This window comes from Panthera leo, chromosome C1, assembly GCF_018350215.1.
Source record: "Panthera leo isolate Ple1 chromosome C1, P.leo_Ple1_pat1.1, whole genome shotgun sequence".
Lineage (NCBI taxonomy): Eukaryota > Metazoa > Chordata > Mammalia > Carnivora > Felidae > Panthera > Panthera leo.
In genome coordinates, this window is record NC_056686.1 from 19,880,083 (window position 1) to 19,905,971 (window position 25,889).

The 25,889-nt window shown below is 45.8% G+C and overlaps 1 protein-coding gene across 2 annotated transcripts in view; it reads left to right on the forward strand.

The window, feature by feature from the left end:
* The first annotated feature begins 13,490 nt into the window (after nucleotides 1-13,490).
* ARID1A (AT-rich interaction domain 1A) overlaps nucleotides 13,491-25,889 on the forward strand; it is a 69,895-nt gene continuing 57,496 nt past the window's right edge. For both annotated transcript variants that reach the window (XM_042950073.1, XM_042950074.1), the window contains exon 1: nucleotides 13,491-14,678. In XM_042950073.1, coding sequence (XP_042806007.1) covers nucleotides 13,539-14,678 — 1,140 coding nt within the window. In that variant the 5' untranslated portion in view covers nucleotides 13,491-13,538. The remainder of the gene's footprint in view (nucleotides 14,679-25,889) is intronic.

A 25,889-nucleotide genomic window follows, 5' to 3' on the forward strand; every position in this document is an offset into this window, starting at 1 on the left:
TCCACCCCAAAATGAACTCCGGCAAGGTTCTAAATCCAGCCACGAGCATCTCGAGAAAGTGTTTTCGTTATTACGCTGATTTTTCTCTGGGACTGTTAATTTAGGTCTCATATCAATAATTCTCCATTAAAGAAGACTATCTTGATTTGGGAGAACAAAAAAAAAAAAAAACAAAAAACTCTTCCTTGTCCTGCTTCTCAGTAAGGCAGAATGTTTAAACCGACTCTCTCTCTTTTTTTATGTACATATTTTTTAATTTATTTTTGAGAGAGAGAGAGAGAGAGAGAGTGAGCATGAGTGGGGGAGGGGCAGAGAGAGGGAAACACAGAGACCCAAGCAGGCTCTAGGCTCTGAGCCATCAGCACAGAGCCCGACGCGGGGCTTGAACCTATGAACCTCAAGATCATGACCTGAGCTGAAGTCCGACGCTCAATCGACTGAGCCACCCAGGCGCCCCTAGACTGACTCTCTTCTTTAAGAAGTAACTTAGTGAGTGAGTCCAAATGTCTAAGTGCACCACTGTGGTGCTGCTGGAAGCAAAAGAGAAAACAATCCAGGTAGAAAGGAAAGGGGAGAGATGTTTAGGTTCCCTATTCTGCGAAGAATAACATAGGGAAACGAAAGTGAAGCGAGGAGAGGAAGAGCAAATGGTGGCTGAAGAAACAGCCAAGAGAATCAGGAAGAGAGATTGCAAAATCATGTCCCCCTTCGCCCCAAGTGCATTTGCACTTGTTTCTTTCTCTGCCTCTTGGTTGTTTGAAGGTACCAGGCATGTGTTCCCACACGGCACACCCTCGACCTCTCCTGGTCACACTCAGTCATGAGTCACAACCTTCCTTGCTGTGGAAACAGCAGAGAGCAGGACTCTGGGGAGGAAGACAGTGCCTGACCCAGTGTCCACTACTTCAAGAAATGGGCATAAGGTGGCAGCACTCGTAGTGTGCCCGCAGGTGTTGTGGAGAGAAACTTGGCCAAGGGCCAGCTGTCCTTGAGCTGCCAAATCCCAGGGAGAAGATGGGCAAAGGGAACTCTGTTAAAGACCTCCTTATTAGGGTAGTTAGTAATGGGAAGAGAAAGGCTTTTCTTAGGGGAGCAGTGGCACTCAGGAGTTCCATAGGGAGGACCGGGTGATGGGTCCCCTGGCCTGGCACCCACACATCTGTTGAAAGAATAACTTCTACTTATGAGGAAGGATTAAGATGGATTGATGAACAACATGGATGAACTCTGAGAACATGGTAAGTGAAAGAAGCCAATCACAAGAGACCATATATTGTATTGTGTTATATGAAATGTCCAGAACAAGCAAATCTGTAGAGACGGAAAGATTAGTGGTTGCCTAGGGTTGGGGCTGGTGAGAATGGTGGGGGCAGGGGTGGGGGGCGACTGCTAAAGAGTATGGGGTTTCATTCTGGGGTGATGAAATGTTCTAAAATTGATTGTGGTGATGGTTGCACAACTCTGAGTAAGCTAAAAACAATTGAATTGTGCGCTTCAATGGGTGAATTTTAATATATCCCAATAAAGCTGTTACTAAAAAAAAAAAAAAAAAAAGAATGACTGATGAACATTTGGTTTAAAAACAGAAAGGAAAGGTAATAATGTGAATGGATTCTTACCATTCTCTCCCTCCCTGGTCTTAGGAACAAAGATGACTTCAGTGTGGGTGAGAGGCATCCCTTTTTCTGGAATCATCCATCTCTAAGACAGTGCCACTTACACTTTAATTTGTATACAAAGCACCTAAGGATCTTGTCAGGATGCAGATTATTTCAGAAGGTCTGAAATAGGGCCTGAGATTGTACGTTTCTAAGAAGCTCCTAGGTGATCCTGAAGCTTCTAGTCTTAGAAACACATTTTGAACTGAGAGACTCTAAGACATCCAAAGAAATTATGTTTATTGTCTGATTGGGATCAGTAGTATGCCAGCTCTATACTAAAGTTAAAAGACCAATTAAATAGTTTTATTTTGACCTCATACTTGATAGTGGCATTAATATGTCTAATGGCATATATATATATGCATGGTGATGTATCTAATAAAAAAATTAATACTGGTATCTTGAAAAAGTACATTACCAAATACACCATGGCATTTACTATCTATTTTTATTGAAAAGTCAGGACTTGGAATTTGGAAGAGAGCTAGGTTTGAATCCTGACTCTGTCATTTACAAGCATCATGGCCTGGATTGCTTAATCTATCTGAGCTCCAGTATCTTTGTTTATATTTGGAGATAATAATATCTATCTTAGTGAATTTTTGTGAGCACTAGAGGCTAGATGGCATGCACATAGTGGTCACTCAAGAGATCACTATTATTGTCATCAAAAGTGTATGAGATGGGAGGATCTATCCACCTTTCTTTTTCATGTCTGTATTTCTCCGTATTTTCTTCTAAATCCATCCTAAATCTTGAAATTTGGGTTGTGTAAGAGATGCTTCTGTATGAATATTTTTCTTCATCCATTTGAAGAAGGCATTGTTGTTTAGAGGTCTAGTAAAATCCATATGGAATATAAAATTTTTCATACATAGATTTGTGCTTTTAACAAATTCATTCTGATATTAAGGAATTCGAGGTAGGGGCGCCTGCGTGGCTCAGTCAGTTAAGCATCCGACTTCAGCTCAGGTCATGATCTCGAGGTCCACGGGTTCGAGCCCCGTGTCAAGCTCTATGCTGACAGCTCAGAGTCTGGAGCCTGCTTCAGATTCTGTGTCTCCCTCTCTTTCTCTCTGCCCCTCTCCCACTCGCCCTCTGTCCCTCTCTCTCTCTCAAGAATGAAATAAACATTAAAAATTTTTAAGAAAAAAGGAATTCAAAGTAAATTTGAGGTATTCAATAAGGAACTTCGGCCTCCTTGATTCTTTTTTTTTTTAAGTTTTACTTATTTAAGTAATCTCTACACCCTACATGGGGCTCGAACTCACGACCCCGAGATCAAGAGTTACATTCTCTTCCAACTGCACCAGCCAGGCGCCCCAGTCTCCCTGATTCTTATGTGTGAGGCTGAAATAATTCAACAACAATGATCCCTACTTTCATCAAAAAAATTTTCAGACTGAGTTGCTCAATTTCATTTTAGGGCCTCTGTTATTTTCCTTTTCCTTTACAGGTACAGCATGCAAGTTCTTCTAATACCTGGCCCTCGGGGAAGCCTACAGAGAGAGGCGATTTGGAAAACCCTGTTTTGGAACAGAGCTCCTCCTTAATAGCTCCCCGTGGAAGAGGGATTCCCGCTACAAATGACATGACATCATTGGCACAGGGCTTGGGCTGGAGCAAAGCCTGCTGCTTCTTCCTTCTTGAGACTCTGACCTTGGGGGTTCATGGCCTACAGCCCTAGGTGAGTCTAGGTGCCTTGTTCCCCCACGTTACACTCGGGCTATTCTCTGGAAGTTATGGACATATAAGAGGCTGCCCCATGTCTTTATTTACTTTTCTTTTCATTTTCTTCTGACTTTTAGGCCGACTTCATCTCCTTGGTTTTCCTGGTTTCTGGAAGAAAATGTGGCAAACATTATCACTGGCAAGTTCATGCCATGCAGCCTTAGCGAAATTTGTTTCTCCTTTTTTTTTTTTTTTATACTTTTATAAATTTAACCTCTTGCCAACACATTTCTATCACCGTGTACTCAGCCTTACCTATATGAAGGCCTAAGCAGTATGGAGACAAGAATTTGTTTTCTTCTCTATTTGATTTTTAAATTATAAAAGACTCTAATGCTGTCAACTGGTAAGTGTGTAGAGTTTAAGGTAAACATCACTCCAACTTTTATAACGTTTAGGGTTTAAGATAAACATCACTCCAACAGCAAACTGGTTTTGAAGATGCCATTTAAAAAAATCCATCTTATAAACAATTCTCTTGAACACATGTTTTCACATTTGGAAAAGAAAACAGGAGTTTCTTTTTTAATTTTTTTTTTAACGTTTATTTATTTTTGAGACAGAGAGAGACAGAGCACGAACGGGGGAGGGTCAGAGAGAGGGAGACACAGAATCTGAAACAGGCTCCAGGCTCTGAGCTGTCAGCACAGAGCCCGATGTGGGGCTCGAACCCACGGACCGCGAGATCATGACCCAAGCCAAGGTCGGCTGCTTAACCAACTGAGCCACCCAGGCGCCCCAAAAACAGGAGTTTCTACCTGCTCAATGTAGCTTTGAATATTTAGGATTTCTTCTAGTAACTGTTCTTTGCATCATTGCTACATGAGGTGCTCAAAAAGACTGAGCTGGAGACACCAGTCCCCTGAAAGGAATAACCACACGCTCATGGAGTGAGGAAGTGCTAGCTGCTGGCTGGGGACTTCCCAGGTCACTAATTTTGAAACCCTCCAAACACTGATCTAAAGATCAAATTCTTGTCTTCAATAGCAAGGATCAAAAGGGTGGAAGGCTGTATTCTGTTTCCTCATCTAGCACCAGGATTCTGTTGGAGAGGTGCAATTAAACGGACTCTAAGTCCGGCTTGTTCTTTTCGCCCTCATCTGTCCAATTAAGGACATTATTTGATTTGGTGCATCTCAGCCATTCGTTTTGGTGGATAGTTGTTTCTCTTCTTAAAAAGATCAAAGACCATTCTAAACTCAGACTCAGTCAAGTAGGTAGAACAAATACCGCATCATTCTACGTAACTGCCGTAGCAGCACTGGGTTCCGATCCATGCAGGAGTCCCTGTTATGATCACCGTTATGGACAGGCGCCTGAGCTTTGAAAGCAGCTGTGTGGCATAAATTGTACCTCATGGACACTTTCGTACTATTTAGTCAGAGTCCAATTACCCGATGTGAAAGCCTATGTGACACTGAGACAAAAAGGAGAGAGAGAAGAGAGAAAAAAAGGAGGAACAGGAGAAGTTATCCAAATTCACTTGTCTGAGTTCTCACGAGGGGAAAAGAATGACTAAAATATAACCTGCATGTAAGAGCATTAGTAATATTATTAATAATAATAATACCTTTGATAACTAGGCCAGTGATCTCAAAGTACTTTTAACATTCATCATTTTCTTGGTACTCACCAAAATCTCAAGGACCTGTAGAATGGGTATTGCCATGTCTTAAGTTTTTCTTTATTTCTCTTTTCTCTTTCTTCATCAACTTTCTCTGAAAATGAGGGATCTTGACCTGAGTGCTAAGAACTTATAAGTTTTGAGTGAAAAAGGCCTATACTATTTTGGAGGCATGTCTTTCCTCTTAAGTAGACATTAGCCTACAATGTACTTTATAGGAGGTACAAAGGTAGGATATATATAATGCTGTATGGCACAGCAAAATAATTGTCAAAGGGCCTCCCATTTATAGTAAACTGAATGAGAGAATTGATATCCAAAATCAAGTGGAAAATTCTAGACTGGTTTCAAAGCATCACAGAGCAGCGATAGTCATTTGCCTCATGGAGAGCCTCTGCTCTGATGCATCTGAGCATACATAGTTCATCTGATTCGATTTCGTGAGTCTAAGATTGATCATTACAATTTATAAACGAGGATAACCATTTGGAAATCTGCCTTAAAATGAAAGTCCGGACATTTGTCTCAAATATTGAGATAGCTCTCAAACTATAGGCTCTTTGCCTTGAATATTAGGTAGGTCATCCTCCTTTAAATCTTGTCTTTCCCTAGTTTATCCTCCATCCCCACTCATCTCCCAAAAGACCTTGACCAGAGTTTTCATCTGTCTTTGTAGTACTCCATTCCTGTAAATTCCTTCTCCATGTTTTTGTTCTGTTTCACTTAGTTTGGAAAATGGCAGTGTAGAAAATGTTTGGTATAACTCTAATGCTGGCTGGCATCTGTGATCTCTTAAAAGAATTATATATACTGTATATGTGTGTGTGTCTATGTGTGTGTGTTCTGTGTTTGAAGTACAGAATTAAAAACCTCAAATAAGGCAGAAAACAAACGTGCCTTATTATCCAGATCCCCTCCATGTTTTTAGCTGTTTAGAAAATGTTTCTCCTGTTGTTCCTACTAAATATTTCTCATTTTGGCATTGCACACCAAAACCTAACGTCAGTGTGTGTGTGTGTGTGTGTGTGTGTGTGTGTGTGCGCGCGCGCGCGCGGTAGAAATGAGGGAGGTAGGTCAGATAGCACAATGTGCAACGGTGAAGAACTTACTAAATTAATTAATCTTCAATTAGCAGATCACTGAGAATATGAATCACTCACAGGCAGTCAAAAGGTGATGTCAGTGAACGGTTAGGGCTCGGCATGACTGTTCCTGTTTGTTATTGCATTTGGTCCTAGAGCTCTTGCTATGGCAAGGCTGTCCTATGGGTCTTACTGTGGCACTTTAGAAATGTCTACACCAAACATAGCATTAATAAGTATTCCAGGAGATAGTTAAAGCAAGGAGCAAGGTACTTAATGAAGTTTATAACCATGGCTTTGGAATGATCTTATTATTAGCAATAGTCATACTATTAATTTCTAGTTGGAAGAATAACATGCTCACAAGATTTCTGAGCCTCAGAAGAGGACCCGTTTTGGTGGGGATTGGGTCAGAACAGCACATGCAACTCAAGGATTGCTGAAGAAGGGCAGGTGCATAGGGTAAGGCTGCTTCATTATGAAAGGCGAGTATTCAAGGGGCAAAATGAGTGCCCTTGATCTGTGGTATTTGGTTATGTTTATAAAAATGGTTTCTGTCTAACCTCTCCAGTATCAGTTACAAATTGTGCTAGTGATGGATTACTCAAAATCTCCAGTAGCCAATCAGGATTACTTCCTTACCTCTAAGTTTTTTTCCTAGAGAAGATCTTTTTGAAAGCCATGTAGTATTCCAACTCTCCTAGGATTCCATTTTAGAAACACCGGCTGCTAGTTCATAAAAAACCAGAGAGTAGGTGTGGAGTCAAGTATCACACTTCTTTCCTAGAATACTTTGGACTTCCAACTTTAGCTGGTTGAAGGGGAAACAACATCAGCCATAAACTCCAGTTTTTGTTGGACAGAGTGTCCATATTTTTAGGTAGCTGTGGCTGATTAGGGAAAAAAAATAAATAAATGAGCTCTCAGACTTTGTTCTGAGGTCGAAAGGGACCTCACATTTTTAAAAAAAAAATGTATAATCTATATCCTGGTCTTAGTGTTTGGGGCAAAAATAGTGCCTAATGTTTTATGGCATTGTGTATTCTTTCGTTTGAGTGTATTTTGTGGATGGACTCTATTGATGAAAATACACTGTAGTAGAGAGGATTGTGTGTATGTGTGGGTGGGGTGGTGGGTTCAGCACTGTTTTCTCAATGGCCTGTCAGATAGGTTCAATGAAGTATGTTGGGTTATTTCTCCTTTGTCTCCTGTTCTCTCCCTCCACAGCAAGACTGGAAGAACAACACACTTGTACACAGGTTTCCAATAGTATCTTTGGAGGGGTAGGCCAACGAGAACCAACCTGGTGGTCCCCACCCTCCAGCCCCTCTGGGGGCTTCTGAATCCAATGTTGTTCAATTTCGGGGCAGAAAATGATCATTTGATAAAGTGCCAAAGCCCACTGTGATTTTTTTTCCCCCAGGCAGCTTGCCTTTTGTGTCATTGGTAAGTTGTGCATTTCACTGGAGTGCCACAACACTACCACTAAAGTATTCCACAGCTCACTTTTTTGTTTGGTCAACTTTTCTTTTATCTTTGGAAGAAGCCATTTTCTTTCTGTAGGGAGGATGGTTGAGTTTAAATTCTATTAAAGCTAGTCAGAATGCTTTCCCTTAGGGGACATTCACTTCCTGTCTTATGCCTAATAGGTTCCTTTGGATTTTCTTTGATTCTTACATAAAAAGCCTGGGATGATCACGCCGGGAGTATTCTCTTGAGGTGGCTGTGTGGCAGAGAGCAGGCAGAACATTTGCTGTTTTAGCCTTCCATCCTGTTTTACAGGACTGCATGCTTGCTTCCCTCCATTTTGTCAGTGCTCACAGTTTTTCCTTCTCTTTCTCACTCTTCCATTTAACTTGTGTTGGAGCAAAAGACTCCATTCCAGATCCATTCCAGAGTTGCAGCAAGAAACTTCCCCACTCTCTCTTTTTCCTATCTCAGTAAAATGGCAGTGAAGAAAGCTTTATGCAATCAGGCTGAAAGAAATACCCACCTCGAATATTTTATTTTCCTTCTGATGTTCTCCTCCACCCTCAGCTTTCAAAAATTTCCCTTGTAATCATTTTACATGTGTGAAATTTTCCTCGATTGGTTTTAAAGTAAAGCAAAACAAAAGCAGCCTACATTGGTTTCATGTGGAAAGTCAAAGATAACAAACTTTTCCTGTTCCTGAGAAATAGGCTTCAATATTAAGATTGCTGACCTGATCTTCCCTTGGTAATATTGTTGGTACTTAGCTTTCCAAATCTAAAAACAACTTGGTGTAGTAAGTACCAAATACAGCATCTTGAAGTTTCTCTTCTGATGGACTATAAAGTGGCTTTCAAGCTTCTTTGCAAGTAGGCTTTTCATCTACTATTTTTGTATCAGTTGGGGAATACAAACCTTCAGTGAGGCTCAGCAGAAATGTCCAAATTCCTGATCTGCCCAGGGGTTTTATAGAACTCCAGTTCAGGTATGTTTGTTTGCCTTTAAAATATTGTTAGTAGTTTTACTCTGTCGTCTCCAAAGGAATAGTCGGCAAACTCATCAATGAAATTTGTGGATAAGTAAAATGTGCATATTAGACTGTACGAGTTGGTACCTATTTCCTCGTGTTAGATTGAACCTGGGTGTTACATTTTGTTTGCAATCTGCCACAAACCAGACCAACGTGGATCTTTATTTCTGGTTTTAGTTTTTGGTGAGGTGATGGTGAGGAGCATTCTCATTCTATATTGATACAAAAAAAAAAAAAAGCAAGTTGACTTATGCCTAGAGGTATTTTTACAGAGCTACTCTTCTCGTGGGGGAAAAAAAAAAAGAAAGCCTCATGCAGAAATGAACATTTCTCAAAATGTGTCCCTTATTATTCTAAATGTAAATTCCTCCAAATTATTTTAAAATCTTGAGATTTTATTTTAAAATCTTGAGTGGAAGAAAGCATCTACACAAGCAGTCGTTGAGCGCCCGCCAGGCTCGATGCCTCTACGGTTGCTGCTGCTGCTGCTTTAGGATCCTAGGTGCTGGGCAGCCACAATTTTACCGCTAAGAGCTGTTGAGCGCCATTTAGACTCCATTCCATTTTTCTCCGTGGCGATCCAGTTCGTAACTTACAGCTCCCGTCTGGGAGCCGATAATATAATGAATTGCCTTGACTCTTGCTTCAATCCACTTTCCTCGCTTAATATGCAGCCCAAAGTTTTGCTGCTCGCTGTCAGATGGTAGTGCTAGACTTTCACACTGCTCCCAAAGCCTCCGCTGGGGCTGTTTCTGAACACCGAGTTACAAACTTTAAGAAGCAGACAGCTCCAGACGGAAATCCACGCCAGGATTTGAACTCTGCTTCTGGCTTCCGTCAACTGACATAGTTGCCCTTTTGCTCAAACTCGCAGCTCCAGTTCGCACTCGGGAGAGCTCCGCTGGGTGTCTGATGCTTTGCCGCGGCGGGGACGCGTGTGAGGGCCACAACCCCGCGCTCCTCCGATTCCCAGCGCCTTATTCAGAACAGAGGCAATTCCTCCACTAGGGTCCTAAGGCTTAAAACGCCTTCCCCCAAAAGGAGTGAGGAAGGGAAGGAGCCGAGACTGATCTTTTGTTTGTTTGTTGAGTTTTGTATTTCGCACACTTAGGGGAAGCAAATTTCGAGAAAGGAAGGGCTGTTTCTCTCCCTGCAAACGTTTCTCTCTCTTAACAAACCCTCCAGGCCTCGGTTCCACATTTTGCAGTTGACTGCGTGGATTTTAATAGGTTGTTCTCTTATTCTCGGCCCAATCCATGCACACTGTACAAGCCAGATAAAATGAGAACATCCTCTGCCATTTTCAGTCGGTTTGTCCTGGCAGCCCTGCCCCCCTCCTTGGCTGCCGCAGCCGCAGGAGTTAAAGCAGCGCACAGAAACTCCGCCTGATCCTCTGGGCGGGAGATCCAGTCCACGTTTGCCAAGTGCTTTGCGGTCGGGGATGGTGATAAGAACTCTCTTGTGAGGGAGCGAGCAAGACTTTAGTCCGGTTTCCATGTCAACGATTCAGTCCATATTTGCCATCAGGCTGTTGGTGGCAGAGGCGCTTTCGCGAGGGTAGCGCTGTCCTAGTCCTAGTTCTCCAATCTGCGCCGGGATTCCTGAGCTGCCTGGGTGTGGGGTTAAAACACTGGGGCCGTGGGGGGAAAAAACTCCACGGGGAGAACCCGCAGCCCCAAACCTGGGTCTTGGAGCTCCAGCCAGCCACGTGCCCAGCTCCTCCCCTCCCCCCCCCCGCCCCTTTCCCGCTGCCATTGCCCCTAGGGAAAGCTGATGGGCCAGTTTCTAAGAAAGTTCCCTTCAACTCGTCAGTCCCTGGGATAGTGGTGTGGGGCTCTAAAGGTAGAGGTGGAAGAGGACCCTGAAGGATTTGAGATTTTTTTTTTTTAAGTGGGAATGGAGAAATCCCACATTACCTGCTCCAGTCCAGGTGGATAGATTTTTGTGCACTTTACCTTATTGCTAGAAAAAAATGGTGGCTGTTTTCAAAACAGCGTGCTCACGTGTAGGAAAGGGATTTGGGCACTTTCCAAATTTCACAGCCATTGAAAAAAGGAGATGAGGGCTTTCTCTGGAGACAAATCCATTCTGGCTTCCAGATTTTCACTGGGTTCCAGGTTTCCCATTACAGTCCAGCTCTGAGGAAAATGGCAGGGTAATTGCATGTAAAAACTCCTCATTTGTGTGCAGGACTCAGGACTGTTTGCCAGCTCAGAAGCAGTTGATTAAATAGCCAAGCTCCATTTATGAGGCAGCCTATAATTTGGTTTCTAGGACCTAATGCACTGGGAGAGTAGTTGCCCCTGAGGACTGTGAGTGAAACCAGGGCACTGGCCCGTTCCAGTCAGCCAGATCCTGGTAGTCCTTTTGGTTCTTGGCTAGAGGCGGAAAACCCACCACCACTCTTAGACTAACAGGAAGGTTTTTGCCTTTTTAGCGTAAGATCCTATTAAGTTTTCTTCAGAGTAGGAGTGGCTTCAGGTTTTTGGAATTATTCACAGTGACCAGTGGCATGGCCAGAACTTGTCCAAGGGGCCTGCGGGATCTGCCAGTTCTAAGATAATGGCTCTGTGGCTATGAAGTCTCCATTTATAAAATCTGAGGGGGGAAAGAGGCCCTGGTGTTTAGTGACTACACTGGCCTGGGCCTCTCCCAAGGCAGCCTGGGCCTGGTGAGGAGCTGGAATCCCCTCTGGCTTTTGTAGCCTGTCACGTCAGAGCATTCCAAGTCAGCTTGAGGAGGAAAAGACTGCTTGGTGCTGGGATGTGGTAGGGCCTGTAGATCTAGAAGTTTCTATGTATGCCTCTAGCTCGATTGGCATCTCTTGGAATATAATGGTAAACTGTGATGAATCTTTACACGGGAGGATAGAAAATAAATTTGGTTACATTTATTTTCTTTCTTTTTTATTTTTTTAATGTTTATTTTTGAGAGAGAGAGAGAGAGAGAGAGAGAGAGAGAGAGAGAGAGAATGGGAATGTGCGGGGAAGGAGCAGAGAGAGAGGGAGACACAGAACGTGAAGCAGGTTCCAGGCTCAGAAGCAGGCTCCAGGCTCTGCTCTGTCAGCACAGAGTGGGACACCGGACTGGAGCCCACGAACTTCAAGATCATGACCTGAACCAAAGTCCGATGCTTAACTGACTGAGCCACCTGGGTGCTCCTGGTGACATCTATTTTCTAAGTGACCTGTTAGACTGTCCCTTTTCTCTCTTTAAGGAGAAAATGGTTTCCCACTGCTCTTCTGCAGAGCCTCTTCCGTGGTCTGTTCCCCAGTTTTACAGGTATTGTCTCTGGAGACTGGCACTATTGGTCATTGTGGGCTAAGTTCTCTTGGGAAAAGATTAGGGTTGGGTTCTCCTGCTGGAAGGCTGTCTTATGCCCCAAAGTAGCTCCAGTGGTTACCATTTCACGTTAGTGTTGGGATGATCTAAGACTGAGATGATCAGCTTGGTCTCAAACCCATTCTTCTAGTCTGATTCCATTGCTGTATATGATGCAACTTGATCACTTTTTTTTTTTTCCCCAAGGCTAAGTACGCGGGTAGCTTTGGGGACTTTGCTACTTTTTAAAATCACCCTCCTCCGCCCCCTGACTGACAGACAGGGCAGTCCCCTCCCCTCGGTCTTACAATTCTAGAAAATGGGGAGAGTCGGACCTCACGCCCCCAGGGCCTTATGAGGCCCGGCTAAAGAGGGCTGGGGAGTGGGAAAACGGAAAGTCTGAACAAATGATCTGTCATTCCGTAGGGCTTGCAAAGGGTGTAAAATGTTAGGCCCTGCTCGCTCACTCAGCTGGGTCTTTAAGAGCGGGTTTGTAAAAGGCTTTGAAGAATAAAAGTGCTGTAGAGGTGCTAAGTAGCAGCCAAGAGACCAGGACCGCTGCCAGAGGGTCAGGCCTGGGCCGAGGCGGCCGCGGTCTCGGGCTCAGGCCAATTTTGCAGCCGCGAGTAAAGTTCACGCTGCCCGCTCCCCTCCGTACGGCCCGGAGGGGACCGACCCGGATAGGAAGGAACGCCAGGAGGGAGGCGGCGCAGGCTCCGGGGAGGCGCGGGCTCCGGGCCGGGTTTTCCCCGAAGCCTTCGGCGGCGGCGCTGCCGAGCGAAAGCGGCAGAGGGCCTGCCGCCGCCGCGGCTCGTTCTCTCCCCTCCTCCTTTGTGAGGGGAAGGGAGCGAGTCCGTTCCATGGCCTGCGCCCGCTCCGCGCTCCGGTCCGGGTTTGCCAGGCGGCCGCGACGGCGCTGGGTAAAATGGCAGTGCTGAGCCTCGTGTCGGAGTGAGGGGGACTCGGAGGAGAGTGGGGCGCTCTAGCCGCTCAGTCCGGCCGCCCGCCCGCTCGCTCGCCCGCTGCCGCGCAGCAGCCTCAGCTCGCGCCGCGGCCGGGGAGGGGAGGCAGGGCGCCCGGCCCAGTCCGCGCTCCGACTCTGCCTCCCGGCGCCCGGGCTGCTGCCGCGCGCCCTCCAGCCCGCCCGTCCCGGGTCCCCCTCCCCCCGCTCCCTCCCTCCCTCCCTCCCCGCCCCCTCCCCCTCGCCTCCCTCCCTCCCTCCCTCCTCCTTTCTCCGGCAGCAGAAAGCGGAGAGTCACAGCGGGGCCAGGCCCTGGGGAGCGGAGCCTCCACCGCCCCCCTCATTCCCAGGCAAGGGCTTGGGGGGAATGAGCCGGGAGAGCCGGGTCCCGAGCCTACAGAGCCGGGAGCAGCTGAGCCGCCGGCGCCTCGGCCGCCGCCGCCTCCTCCTCCTCCGCCGCCGCCAGCCCGGAGCCTGAGCCGGCGGGGCGGGGGGGAGAGGAGCGAGCGAGCGAGCGCCGCGCAGCAGCGGAGCCCCGCGAGGCCCGCCCGGGCGGGTGGGGAGGGCAGCCCGGGGGACTCGGCCCCGGGGCGGGGTGGGAGGGGGGGAGAAGACGAAGACAGGGCCGGGTCTCTCCGCGGACGAGACAGCGGGGATCATGGCCGCGCAGGTCGCCCCCGCCGCCGCCAGCAGCCTGGGCAACCCGCCGCCGCCGCCCTCGGAGCTGAAGAAAGCGGAGCAGCAGCAGCGGGAGGAGGCGGGGGGCGAGGCGGCGGCGGCGGCAGCGGCCGAGCGCGGGGAAATGAAGGCAGCCGCCGGGCAGGAAAGCGAGGGCCCCGCCGTGGGGCCGCCGCAGCCGCTGGGAAAGGAGCTGCAGGACGGGGCCGAGAGCAATGGGGGTGGCGGCGGCGGCGGAGCCGGCGCCGGCGGCGGGCCCGGCGCGGAGCCGGACCTGAAGAACTCGAACGGGAACGCGGGCCCTAGGCCCGCCCTGAACAATAACCTCACGGAGCCGCCCGGCGGCGGCGGCGGCGGCAGCAGCGATGGGGTGGGGGCGCCTCCTCACTCAGCCGCGGCCGCCCTGCCGCCCCCAGCCTACGGCTTCGGGCAACCCTACGGCCGGAGCCCGTCTGCCGTCGCCGCCGCGGCGGCCGCCGTCTTCCACCAACAACATGGCGGACAACAAAGCCCTGGCCTGGCAGCGCTGCAGAGCGGCGGCGGCGGCGGGGGCCTGGAGCCCTACGCGGGGCCCCAGCAGAACTCGCACGACCACGGCTTCCCCAACCACCAGTACAACTCCTACTACCCCAACCGCAGCGCCTACCCCCCGCCCCCCCAGGCCTACGCGCTGAGCTCCCCGAGAGGTGGCACTCCGGGCTCCGGCGCGGCGGCGGCCGCAGGCTCCAAGCCGCCTCCCTCCTCCAGCGCCTCCGCCTCCTCGTCGTCTTCGTCCTTCGCTCAGCAGCGCTTCGGGGCCATGGGGGGAGGCGGCCCCTCAGCGGCCGGCGGGGGAACCCCCCAGCCCACCGCCACCCCCACCCTCAACCAACTGCTCACGTCGCCCAGCTCGGCCCGGGGCTACCAGGGCTACCCCGGGGGCGACTACGGCGGCGGGCCCCAGGACGGGGGCGCCGGCAAGGGCCCGGCGGACATGGCCTCGCAGTGCTGGGGGGCTGCGGCGGCAGCAGCGGCGGCGGCGGCAGCCGCCTCGGGAGGGGCCCAACAAAGGAGCCACCACGCGCCCATGAGCCCCGGGAGCAGCGGCGGCGGGGGGCAGCCGCTCGCCCGGACCCCGCAGGTACACAGCTGAGTGGGGAGGGGGCTGGGGCGAGCGGGGTCCGGGGAGTGGGTGGCGGCTGCGGGGAGCAGGCCACAGCCTTGGGATACCCCCAGTCCGGGGCCCCCACTGCTGGGGAGCTGCCATTGTCTGGCTCTTCTCTTAAAATGGCTGCCTGTCTGCCTTCCTCTCCTTCCCTCCTTCAGCCTTTGTGTGGGGCTTTCCCTGAGGTGTTTGCTCCCCTTCTCCCTCCCTCCTGGTCCCCTCGAACTCCGGGGGTCTTCAAGGGGGTGTGGGGCAGAATGTGCGGGGAAGGGCCTGGCCGGGGTTGAGGGGGGTGCTGGGGGCTCAGGTTAGGGGTGTGCGGTGTTAGGAGCTCGGGAGTGGAGTGAACAATTCTTTGCTCACCTGCCGCTCCTCTCTGCCCGCCCTCCTGTCTTTCTCTAGGCCGTTCCCCATCTGTGCGTTCAAGGAGGGGCCCCTCGGGTTCGGGGGTACCTCGAGGGAGGGCAGGGGCCTGCTTGGGGGCAGCTAGAGGCCGGCTGCGGTTCACCCAGGGCAGCCTGGGCCATCTCCTGTCTTAGTCTCCGTCGGCCCAGTGGCCTGGGCTTCTCCCTGGAAGTGCTGGTAAACAGCTGAGTGATTGGAGTAGTAAGTGCAGATTGCTTTGGTTTGGGATTTGAATTATGGAGGTAAAATCCTTCTGTCAAAGCCAGGAGACAGTTGGTCTTAGGTTGACATCCTATCTGTGATCTGATTGGCTCCCCATCTCCTGCTCTTGGCCATTTATAATTGCCTCTGATGTAATGGTACAACAATCCTGATGAGCTCATAAACTTTTACACTCTGCTTTTCTGCCAGTGATAACCCAAACCATCGCTGCCACTATCTGCCTTTTATTCCAGAGCTGAAATTGGCTGTGACCTTGAGGAGGGAGGTTTAAGCAGCAATACTGTATCAGCAGGAGCAGAGCCCCAGACAGGCTGCCCTTGTTACATTGTGCCGAAACAAAAGAGGAGGCAGTGGCATTTTGCTTGTACCTTGGATTTATTTTGCTTGTTATGTTTTATGCAGCCTGAAATAGATTCTGTGTTGTCAGAACAGTAGCTGAGTTTTTCTCTACAATGGGTTTGCTGTTTGTTTTGGTTTTGTGACTTTCCTGATGGTATAAATGACTTCTTTGATGGCTCTGAAGATGCATTTGTCTTGAGTAATTTTGACCCTGTTCGCTTTGCAGAATTGAAATTATTTTACTGGGGTTTTTATCGAGTGACAAATGTGGGATCTTTATGGGAGGGGGTAGGAGGAAAACTTTTATTTATTTATTTTGAGAACTGGAAGCTTTCTGAGAGAGAATTTCATATTAGGTTCAAGTGTTCTGTTTTAAGGACGACTGGCCTCCTTCTTTGTTTACATGTTGAGTCTGGTTAACACTTTCTTTTGTTAATTGAACTTTGGGAGAGCAGCTCAATTTAAAGAGAAGCCGATGTCTTTCATGATCTTGTGAGGGACTTTCTCCTAAAGGCCTGGTTTGGTGAAATTTATCATTTGTTCCTGAGATATCAAAAAGGCTAGTTTTGTATTTTGTCATCTGTTATTTTAGAGCTTTGAAATAGAGGTCGATTGTTTTTTTCTTTGCATTTTAAGGTATGTTCCATCCCCCCCCCCCCCCCACCATCTTCCAAGATAATAAAGATACCACCTATAATGATACTTGATATTTGCTTAGAAATGACAACTTTAAGGTACATTTTTATGCATTCTGTTTTATTTTAATTTTGCTCTTCGTACCTCTTCATGCTCTGTCTTCAGTGCTTTTGTCAGGAGTCCTGTATCTTTTCAAAGAGGGGGAAAGCTCCTTTCATGCCCCCCGCCCCCCGCCCCAGCAGTATTCAGTTGTACCTTCCTGCTATGAGATTTTGTTCACTGATTAGTTGTGTTCCTTCCTCATTCTAGAACTGCTTTTCTCTTCTATTAAGGTAGGAATTTTGAAAACAGTTGTGTTAAATGGCAGGTTTAGAGTGCTGTGCCTTGACTCCACATTGTCCATAATGTTCTGTGTTTGGGCAAGAAACTGGGAGAATTTTAAATTGAATCTCTAGTGTCTAGAGGATGAGCTTAGTCTTAGCAAAGAGAACATTCTCTTGTCTCTGGACAAGAGACATGCTACATCTCTTTTCCCTTGAGGGGAGGGGGGCTGAGTCATTTACCTTTTGTAAACTATTAGAGGAGTACATTTGGGCTAAGTCAAGGTTCATTTAAAAGCAAAAATTAAAGTTGAAAAATAATATTCAGGCAAATACTTTGTTTTTGGGGGGTATAAAACCAACTCTTGCCATATAGTGATTTTCAGTCATTAAACGAATATTTGAGCACTTCCTTTGTGCTGAGTACTATGCTGTGTGCTGAGTACATGGTAGGAAAATAGATACAGTCCCTGTTTGGAAGTTTGTGCTGCCCTTGGGTGAATTTTTGGTTTCACTTTTAACATCACCATTCCTAGCACTTCATACAACATAGATTCCTGTTCAATTTCATTCCAGTTGCCCTGATGCCCAGAGAATGGGCTAGTGAGCATTCACTTGTGGAAGAGACAGTGCAACTTCCAGTTTTGTGGTAGTCTCTATGAGGGATGTAGGTGGGTAGATTTTGATAGGAATTTCTCTTTGCTACTTAAGGATAAACCTCTTATCAGACCATGATGCCTTATTCTTAAGCATTCTTAAATAATGGGGTCTTGCTCTGTCCCTTTCTTTCCTTAACTGAATCTTGGATTAAGACTGTTTTGCAGAGAATTGATGGACATAGCTAAGGTTGTAACGTTCTCATTTGACTCTGCCTTTATGAAATAAAGATTAGCTGAGTGTTTGTATTGTGGCTCTGTCTTTTTCACAGGAGCCGGAAGATCCCAGCAGGCAAACTTTCCCTTTAGGGCTTTCCATAAGTAATACTGTATCTCAAGGTGTTGAATCCTGCTACTGATGAGATACTTTTTAGTCACCTATGCACTTGAACCTCATGTGAAGCGTTTTATTGGGGATGCTTTTAGCTCTAGTACCTTGAGAGTAGTATCAGCTCATCAAAGTAAAAAATGAAATAGAATATGTAGTCTGGGATCAAGATGGATTTGATTGTAGAAGTTTGGCTGTTAGTTCTTGCTATGGAAATATCAGACGATATTTCCAACTCCTGGGAAACAAATACAGGCATCTTGGGCTTATTATGGGAATGCCTACTGGCAGAAATTCTGGGCTGGCTAAAATACAGGACTCTTGGAACTCTCTCAAGTAGGAGGGACCAGGAAAACCACACTGAGACGGCACTTCATTGTGAGGGCTTCATGTTTCTCTACTGTCCGTGAGGGAACTAGGGGTGATGGGGGTTGGGATGGTTGCAAGAGAAGAGAAAGCATCAGGACCAAGGTTGGCTTCTTTGTATTGGGCCCTGCAAGGACTTTTTAAGGTTCCTTCCTTTGTGTGTGACACAGAGCAACCAGTAACCATGACAAGTGGCACCTACTGTAATAAGATGTCTTGGATTGCATTAAACATTCATCTGTTGGATTGGCTCCTGTAGGGTGTGATGTCTGCAGCAGGCTTTAGCAATGAGGTTAGTGGACTTTTTTTTTTAATGTGGAAATAGGCTAACAAAGTAATGGTCAGGACCCTTTCCAATCCTCCCCCCCCGCCCCTCTGCCGTTGTATTGATTGGCTTCAAATCCCAAAATTCTAGAAGCAACTGAAATGAACCAAGCAAATATATGGTTAAAATACGGTATTCAAAATACATTGGCACTGAATAGTTCTTTCCTGCAAGTGAGCTGGGATACCTTGGTCTCTAACATGGAGTCCTAATTCCCATGGCTTTTATCTCTGGGTTTCTCCTTGTTTAGATTGGTCATTATCATTATTGATGCACACTGAGTTGTGTGTGACAGTGGTGAGGAGTAAAGAGTGCAGGATTCAGGAGGAAGAGGCTTTGGTTCCACATGCAGATCTAGATTAAGCTGTGTGATTTGGGGCAAGCCACTGACCTTGGGTTTATTTTCTCTTCATCAGTAAAGTGAAGTTGGTGGACTGTATGGCCTTCTTCCTCTGTGATGCTACGCATTGGGCTGTGCTTCCATACCTAACTTGTTATGAAGGCAATTTCTGCCTGTACATTGACCAGTAGGGGTCTTGAGACCATCTTTCTTCCCTTGGGCTCGAGGAACTCAAGGCTGTTTTCTCTTGAGGATTTACAGGAACAAGCTCTGAACAGTTGGGTACCACAATGGTCTGTGGCCCTTTACAGAAAAAGCCTTACCAGACTATTTTGTTTTGAAACTGCTTATGTTTGTCATTAGTCATTCCACCTGGCTGGTGGTTTTAAAACACTAAACATTAATTGAAAAATTGGGCAGATTTCATTAAAGCAAGTCTTGAAAAATAGTTGCCTCAAAATCTCTAAGAGGGGATTTTGGGAGTAGATTTGGGGTGGGGTAGGGAGTGGATAGTCATAACATTAACACTCTGCTTCTCTTGGGGGGATAGGAAGGTGGGGAGAGGTAGCATTAAGTTCTCCAGACTCTTCAGGTGTTTGGGCAGGTCTAGGTCTGGTTTGGGCAGTTGGTTGTAATCTGAGTGCCTGAACTTGCCCTGTAAGTTTTGCTGAGAGAGGAGCAAAAGTTCCTGAGACTGGAACGGAAAAGCTAAGCATTGCAGGGTCAATTTCATAGGCCTATTGCCTTTTCTCATACCCTTAGTTTTTTAAACTATGTGGTGTGTTTTGCAAGTGGTCCTGGAAATGCTATTCTTTCCCCTTCTCCAGCACACCTGAATTTCCATTCTTTCTCCTCCTGGCTGGATAGTTTAGAAGTATAATTTAGGCATCTTAGAGGTATGCTAGAAGGAAGAAGCTTCCCTTTATAAAAGAGGAAAAAAGGGAGAGGAAAAGGTGTTTGATAATTCTCTGCTTGACACAGCAGCTCCTTCCTCTTCTGAAGGAACCAAATGTTTCAGAGCTTTGTGTAAATACTTGCTGAGCTGTCAATATGTACCCAGGAGGTTTCTGTAGTAAGATGTAAACGGCTCTATAGAATGTTTGACAGGCAAATTAATAAACAGTTTTCAAGCAAAGATAATGCTAGTCTGTTCTCATGTGGTGGAATAAAATAACTTTGGAGGAAAAGAAATGTGGATAGGGAAGAGGGTAGTACTGGGGGTGTGGAGGCGTGGATGGAGGCTAGGAGAGATGATCTAAAAGAGACTGAAAGTGAAAAGACGCTGCTACGCTGGAAGAGAAGCCTCCATGGTCCTGGGTCTAGGCGTAGTTCAGGGCACAATGGAGCCCCGTTCAAAATGGATTGCAGTTTCAGAGAGAAAATAAACAGAAGTCTGGAAAGAAGATCCTAAGTTTCAATAGTGAGGTAAGTGTGCTCCAAAAGCTTGGTTTATGAGACTTTGAGTTTTAAAGCCTTGTTCTTTTGGAAAGGTTTTGTAGTTTGGTGAGATGTTTCTAGGGTTGGGTTTGCATTTTTGGAATACCAGAAAGGAGAAAAAAAGATACTGCAACTTCAGCGTCGTCCTCAGCCTCTGGCTGTGGCTCTCGGAATTATAAGCCCGCTTTAAGGGTTGGGTTTATTTGTATAGTTTTTACTGGACTTCTTCTGTGCATCATATATATATATATATATATGTAAATATATATATATTTACATATTTATATATATATTTACATATATATATATATATATATATATATATATATATATATATATATATATATATATATATATATAAAGTTAATGCTCCCAAGTTCCTGGGTTAGTACAAAGTCCAAATGTTTGGGGACTCACTAAATCCTGCCTGAAGGGTTATATGGATAGATTCAATCTTTGTTTTTGAAATTGCCATTTTAGGATTAAAAACATTTCTGAGTTCCTTCAGTGAAACATTCTTTTTGTGGAGGAAGAAATATTTTAGAAGTATTTTAGCGGTGTGCCTGTGGTACTCTGGTTTGGTAGCCTTGTGAGATAACCAGATTTATCTTCTAAAAATCTCTTTTTAAACAAAATCCACTGACTCTGACACCGCTTTTCTTTACAAGAAGTGTTTTTAATGTTTATTTATTTTTGAGAGAAAGAGACAGAGTGTGAGTTGGGGAGGGGCAGAGAAGGAGGGAGACACAGAATCTGAAGCAGGCTCCAGGCTTTGAGCTGTTAGCACGGAGCCCGATGCGGGGCTTGAACCCACAAACCGTGAGATCATGACCTGAGCTGAAGTCGGACGCTTAATTGACTGAGTCACCCAGGTGCCCCAAGAAGTGTTTTTATAGACCAGAGTCCTGCAAGTGTCTTTTTGATTTAGCATAGCAGTAAGGAATATGAATGTCATTATGGCCCTGACCATAATTTTTAGGTTCTGCTGACTTACCAAAGGCTATCAGCTTGTTTTAAAACAAAATTCAAAAACTTGCGTTGACACAGACAGTGGTTGCCCAGGCCTTTGTCAGTGTGGTGGTAAGGATATTAGAACATGAGGCTCATTGCTGAGAGTATAATTTTTAGCTCAGGGGGATTTGGAGATTCAAATGGAAATAGGAAATAGCCTTATGTGAACACACCAGTTAGATATTAGGAAGGGACTTAAAAGAGACAGTATCTGCTTCAGAGGAATTTCGTTTTCTTGGTGAAGCATGCTTATGTGCATACATCTGGAAAACTTGCAAAGCAGGGTTTTATAAATGGGTATAGACCAACCTAAGTGTATGGGCTGAAGGAATTCCAGAATAAGGAGCAATCAGAGTTGGGCAAGGTTAACCTGGGACAGCTTTTCAGAGGCAATGATTTGTGAAGCTTAATGTTCAAGAGGGGGAAAGTTAAAATATTAATTTGCCTTTTCATACCGCTACTCTGAGTTCCATGGGCTTTATAGAATCCAAACTACACAACCCTCCCCAGACCTGTACTTGTCTCATTCTAGTGACTTTGAGAATTTGGACTGTAACTGTAAAATTCCGTGAGAGTGGTTCCAGGGTCTTAGTGGTTCTTGTGGTTATGTGGGGCCTTTAGTACAACCTGCCAAGTTCTTGGCCAGTTCAGGGGCTCTTTTGTAGTAATTTCGGGTTTGGAAGGTTGTGTCACCTTCAGAGTTGTGTGCCCTGGACAACTCTGCAGTGACGGTGGTTTAACTTTGGTTGGAGAGCCTGTTTTTCTTCTTCTTCTTCTTTTTGGTAGAGTTAATTGAGTTTTTTTAAGCAAAACAAGAGTCGTGAAGTACCTGTCCAGACACTTAGGCTGCTGCTATTTCTGAAGAGTTGGGAGCTGTGCTGAAGCTGAGTTGCTTGGATGAGACCTTCTATTGAGGGTTGATGGGTGGATAAGCCTGCATGTACACAGTTTGCCCATCTGTTCACAGAAATGGCCTTTAATATTGTTTTTGATTAGGTTGGCTGTGGCCAAGAAGCTCATAAATGGTGCAAACACATGCTTACTCCTTATGGGAGCCTCTGCAATGTAGTGATTTTGGTTTCTCTTTACCTGCTGATCCATGTGTGATTGGAACACACATGATTTCTGGCACTTTTCAAGGACTGTAAGTGGATGCTTTAACAGCTGAAAATGCATAGAGAGTCCAGTGCCAGGCTGCTACAGGGCTTTCACCTGGAAGAGAAGGATGGGTTACACTGTTCCAGAATACAAGTACGGAGTGGAGTCTTAAATACAGATTCTAGTTTAGAAAATACTCTGGCATTTGGCAAAGCAAATTTCCAGTAACTCAGAATTAGGGCACAGTGGTTCATCTGCCATGGATAGCCGTTGAGTAGGGGCTTGAGATGAATTCCTTAGTCTGTCTAAGTTTTAGAGGAATCCAAGTTAGGGTGAATGTGGAATTAACTATCTTGAGTATTCTTCCCTGAAATTGTGGTCCCCCCCCCCCCCCCGCCATTCAAATGGATGGAATTAGTTTTTGTTGAATGTAAAAGGACATCTGAGTGAACTTTCATTTGTTTTTGTTAGTCATTTATGCATACTAGAAGATAGTCTTGGGACAAGTTGAGTCTTTATTTACCAGTGGCTTCTGCATTTTCTAAGGGTGTACTGCAATGAGCAGTCTAATGCCAAGAATGCATTCCAACATGCTGCAGAGTAGGAAATTTGATCCCTAAAATGTTGACTTAGTGTTGGTTATGGTACATATTAGAAATCACCCAGTAATCCAGGACAGATTTTTGTCGCCCTCCAGGAAGTTAATGTTGATATGAAATACTAAGGAGCTTGGGGCACTGGGGCTATGGGCTCTGCAGGCCCAGAGTGCTGCTTAAATTGCCACCCATATGAAGAGGAAATGTGCCATGTGCTTTTTTTCCTCTTCTACATTTGGGCTTCCTTATGGCTTCGTTGCTTCTGGGTTCCCAAGTCTGCAATGTTAGATATTAGACTTCCTCCTCCCTTGGCACGGGCACATTTATGATTTTCTGTGGCTCATCACCAGCAGCCAAGATTTTTGTATGCTTTTTCCCTCTTAAACTTGTTAGCTTTCAGCTTGCTTGTTTATAGACATCTCTGTTAAAAGGAACTCCCTGCTTAAGATCTAGCACCAGCATGACTGCAGCAGGGGAGTTTAGGGGTTGGTGTGATACCAGTCATTTAAAAACCCATTTGCCGTGTACTCTGTGTTTTTTATTTTGCCTCCTGTTTCCCTTGAGGTCACAACTTGCTTGCTGGGCATGAGTGCATCTGGGTCCAGCTGTTTACTCTCAACTGACTTATGCCGGTGTACTTTAAGAAAAGTGTGAGTTCAGCCACGTGGTAGATGATTGAAGTGCATGGCTGCTTCCTTTTAGAGGAAACAAGTATGTGTTCGGCCTCTTCTTGCACAGTGATTTCCCCCTCTCTCTGGGTGGACCTTATTATGGCTTTCTCTTGTCCTTAGCGAACAAGTCACCTAATGCTGGGAATTAATTGCTGTTTGTTGCTGTGTCTTGCCTGGTGCATACAGATGGCTTTCTCTCTTTTTTCCTCTGTTACGAAGGTGGTGGAGTTCTTGGGTTGGTCCAACAGTGGTAGACTTCTAACTTTTTATCTGTTTAGGAATCTGATTGCCAAAGATAATTCTACTATAAAGGATTGAGGGAACGATTCTATAGGTAGTTTATCCGTAACTGTGTCCTGGGCTACGGATAGGCTGAAAGCCTCACTGAGATCCAAATTTTCAAATGATGGCATGTTGAGGGTGAGTATTAATGATAGCAACCATGCATTTGAGCACTTACAATGTGCAAGCTCTATGCTGGGTCTCTCCATGAATTTACTGATTTAATTTTCAAAACCATGAGAGGTGGGTTTCTATTGTTACTCCTCCTACTTTACACATGAGGAAACAGTAAAAATGAGAAATTTGCCCTAGGGCAATATGCTAGTAAAAGGTAGAGTTCTGATATGAATCAAGGTTTGTCTGATTCTCTAGAGTTGTAACGTAAAATACTAAATTTGCTTCTCTAAAATAAATGTTTTAAGCACAAAGGCTTATTGGGACATTATTTTTGCAATGGCCCAGACCTCTTAAATGGGGTGAAAGACTGAAAAGTTACAATTTTACATTATGCCTAGATTTCTGTCCATTTAGAATTTTATTTAAGTTTCTGATGAGTGGCCATGTGATCCCAGTGTAAGAGTTGGCAGCATTTGGTCCTCAGGCCACTTTCTTTTCGGGAGGGGTCTTTGAGAGTGTTGGTGGGCTGGGGGTGGGTGGGTGGTGGATTGAGGCTCAAAAATAGACTCCTTCACTTTGATCTAAGTGAGAGTAACTTGCATTACAAAAATATTTGCAGAGTGATTTTACTTTCTATGACTTGGAGCACTTGCAGGAGAGGCAAAGATTATTGTCTTAATTTCCACTTGGGGAAAGTGAACACAAAGATTAAGTGCCTCACACAGAGTTTCCTAGAAGAGTCAGCTCTAAAACCAAGGTTTAAAGTTCCCTTAGGCTGTGTGACTTTAGGCAAGTCACTTCTCTGAATCTGTATCCTCAACTGTGTAATGAGGAAAAGTATCTACCTTGCAGGCTTCAATAAATATTAATGAGATATGTGACAATACTATTATCAAATAAAATTTGAACATCACTCCTGGTTGGTAGAGGCCCCTGCTTGAGAGGGGGATAGTATTGGTGGTTAAAGACTGTTGTTGATCTTCACTGAATTAAAAGCTAGTTGGTTAAGTGTCTGACTCTTGATTTCGGCTCAGGTCCATGATCTCACAGTTCGGGAGATTGAGCCCCATGTAGGGCTCTGTTCTGACAGCATGGAGCCTGCTTGCGATTCTCTCTCCCCCTCTTTCTCTGCCCTTTTCTCCCTCTGCCTCTCAAAATAAATCAACTTAAAAAAAAAAAAAAAGCTATCCCATAGTTTTCAGCTGCATCTAAGTTCTATTAATACTTCAAAGAAAAAAACCAACAAATTTTATTAAGTACCTGTTGTCAGTTTAAGAGACAGATTTGTGCAGTGGTTCTCCAGGGGATGGGGAGTGGGGGGTCCCTAACCATTAGCCTCAGCATTACCTGGGCCCTGTTTAGAAATGCAAATACTCATCTAGACCTACTGAATCCAAAACTTTAGCATTGTTTTAACAAACCCTCCAGGCCATTGTGATGCAGGCCCAAGTTAGAACTACCGGATTTATGCATCTATGCTCAACTGGGCTAGAGTCCATCAGAATTACCTGAGGGGCTTCTTCCAGACTGCACCATAGGCTAATATTTCAGATGTATGTGTTTCTCCCAAGATGTGAAAGAGTTACTGGATACAGAAAAGGTTAAAAGTGCTTGGGGTTGGGGGAGAAGAAAGGAAATACTTTTGAGATGGATCTTCGATTATGCAATAATGATAAACTCTAGTGACAGAAAATGTCTGTTTTCTTTATAGGGCTTGGGGACTCCCTGCCTTCCATTTCTCTCTCTCTTAGCTCTTTGGTGACATGTAGCATGAGGATAATCTGAATCTGTGGTACTGGTTGTTTGATGAAGGTGGAAAAGATAATTTTAGGATGGTGACCTGTGGTCTCCAGGTATGACCAGCCAAGTAAATTGCTTAAGAAAGTGATTCTTGTAGATGCCAGTTTGGAAAGCTTTAATTAAACACCATGATGTCCCTTCTGCTTATGATGGCTTGTGATCTGAGAACAGGACCTTCAGTGATCTGCTGGTCTCTCAGGCCATCCTCAAAGACCTCCCTCCCTCTCTCACCTGAGCC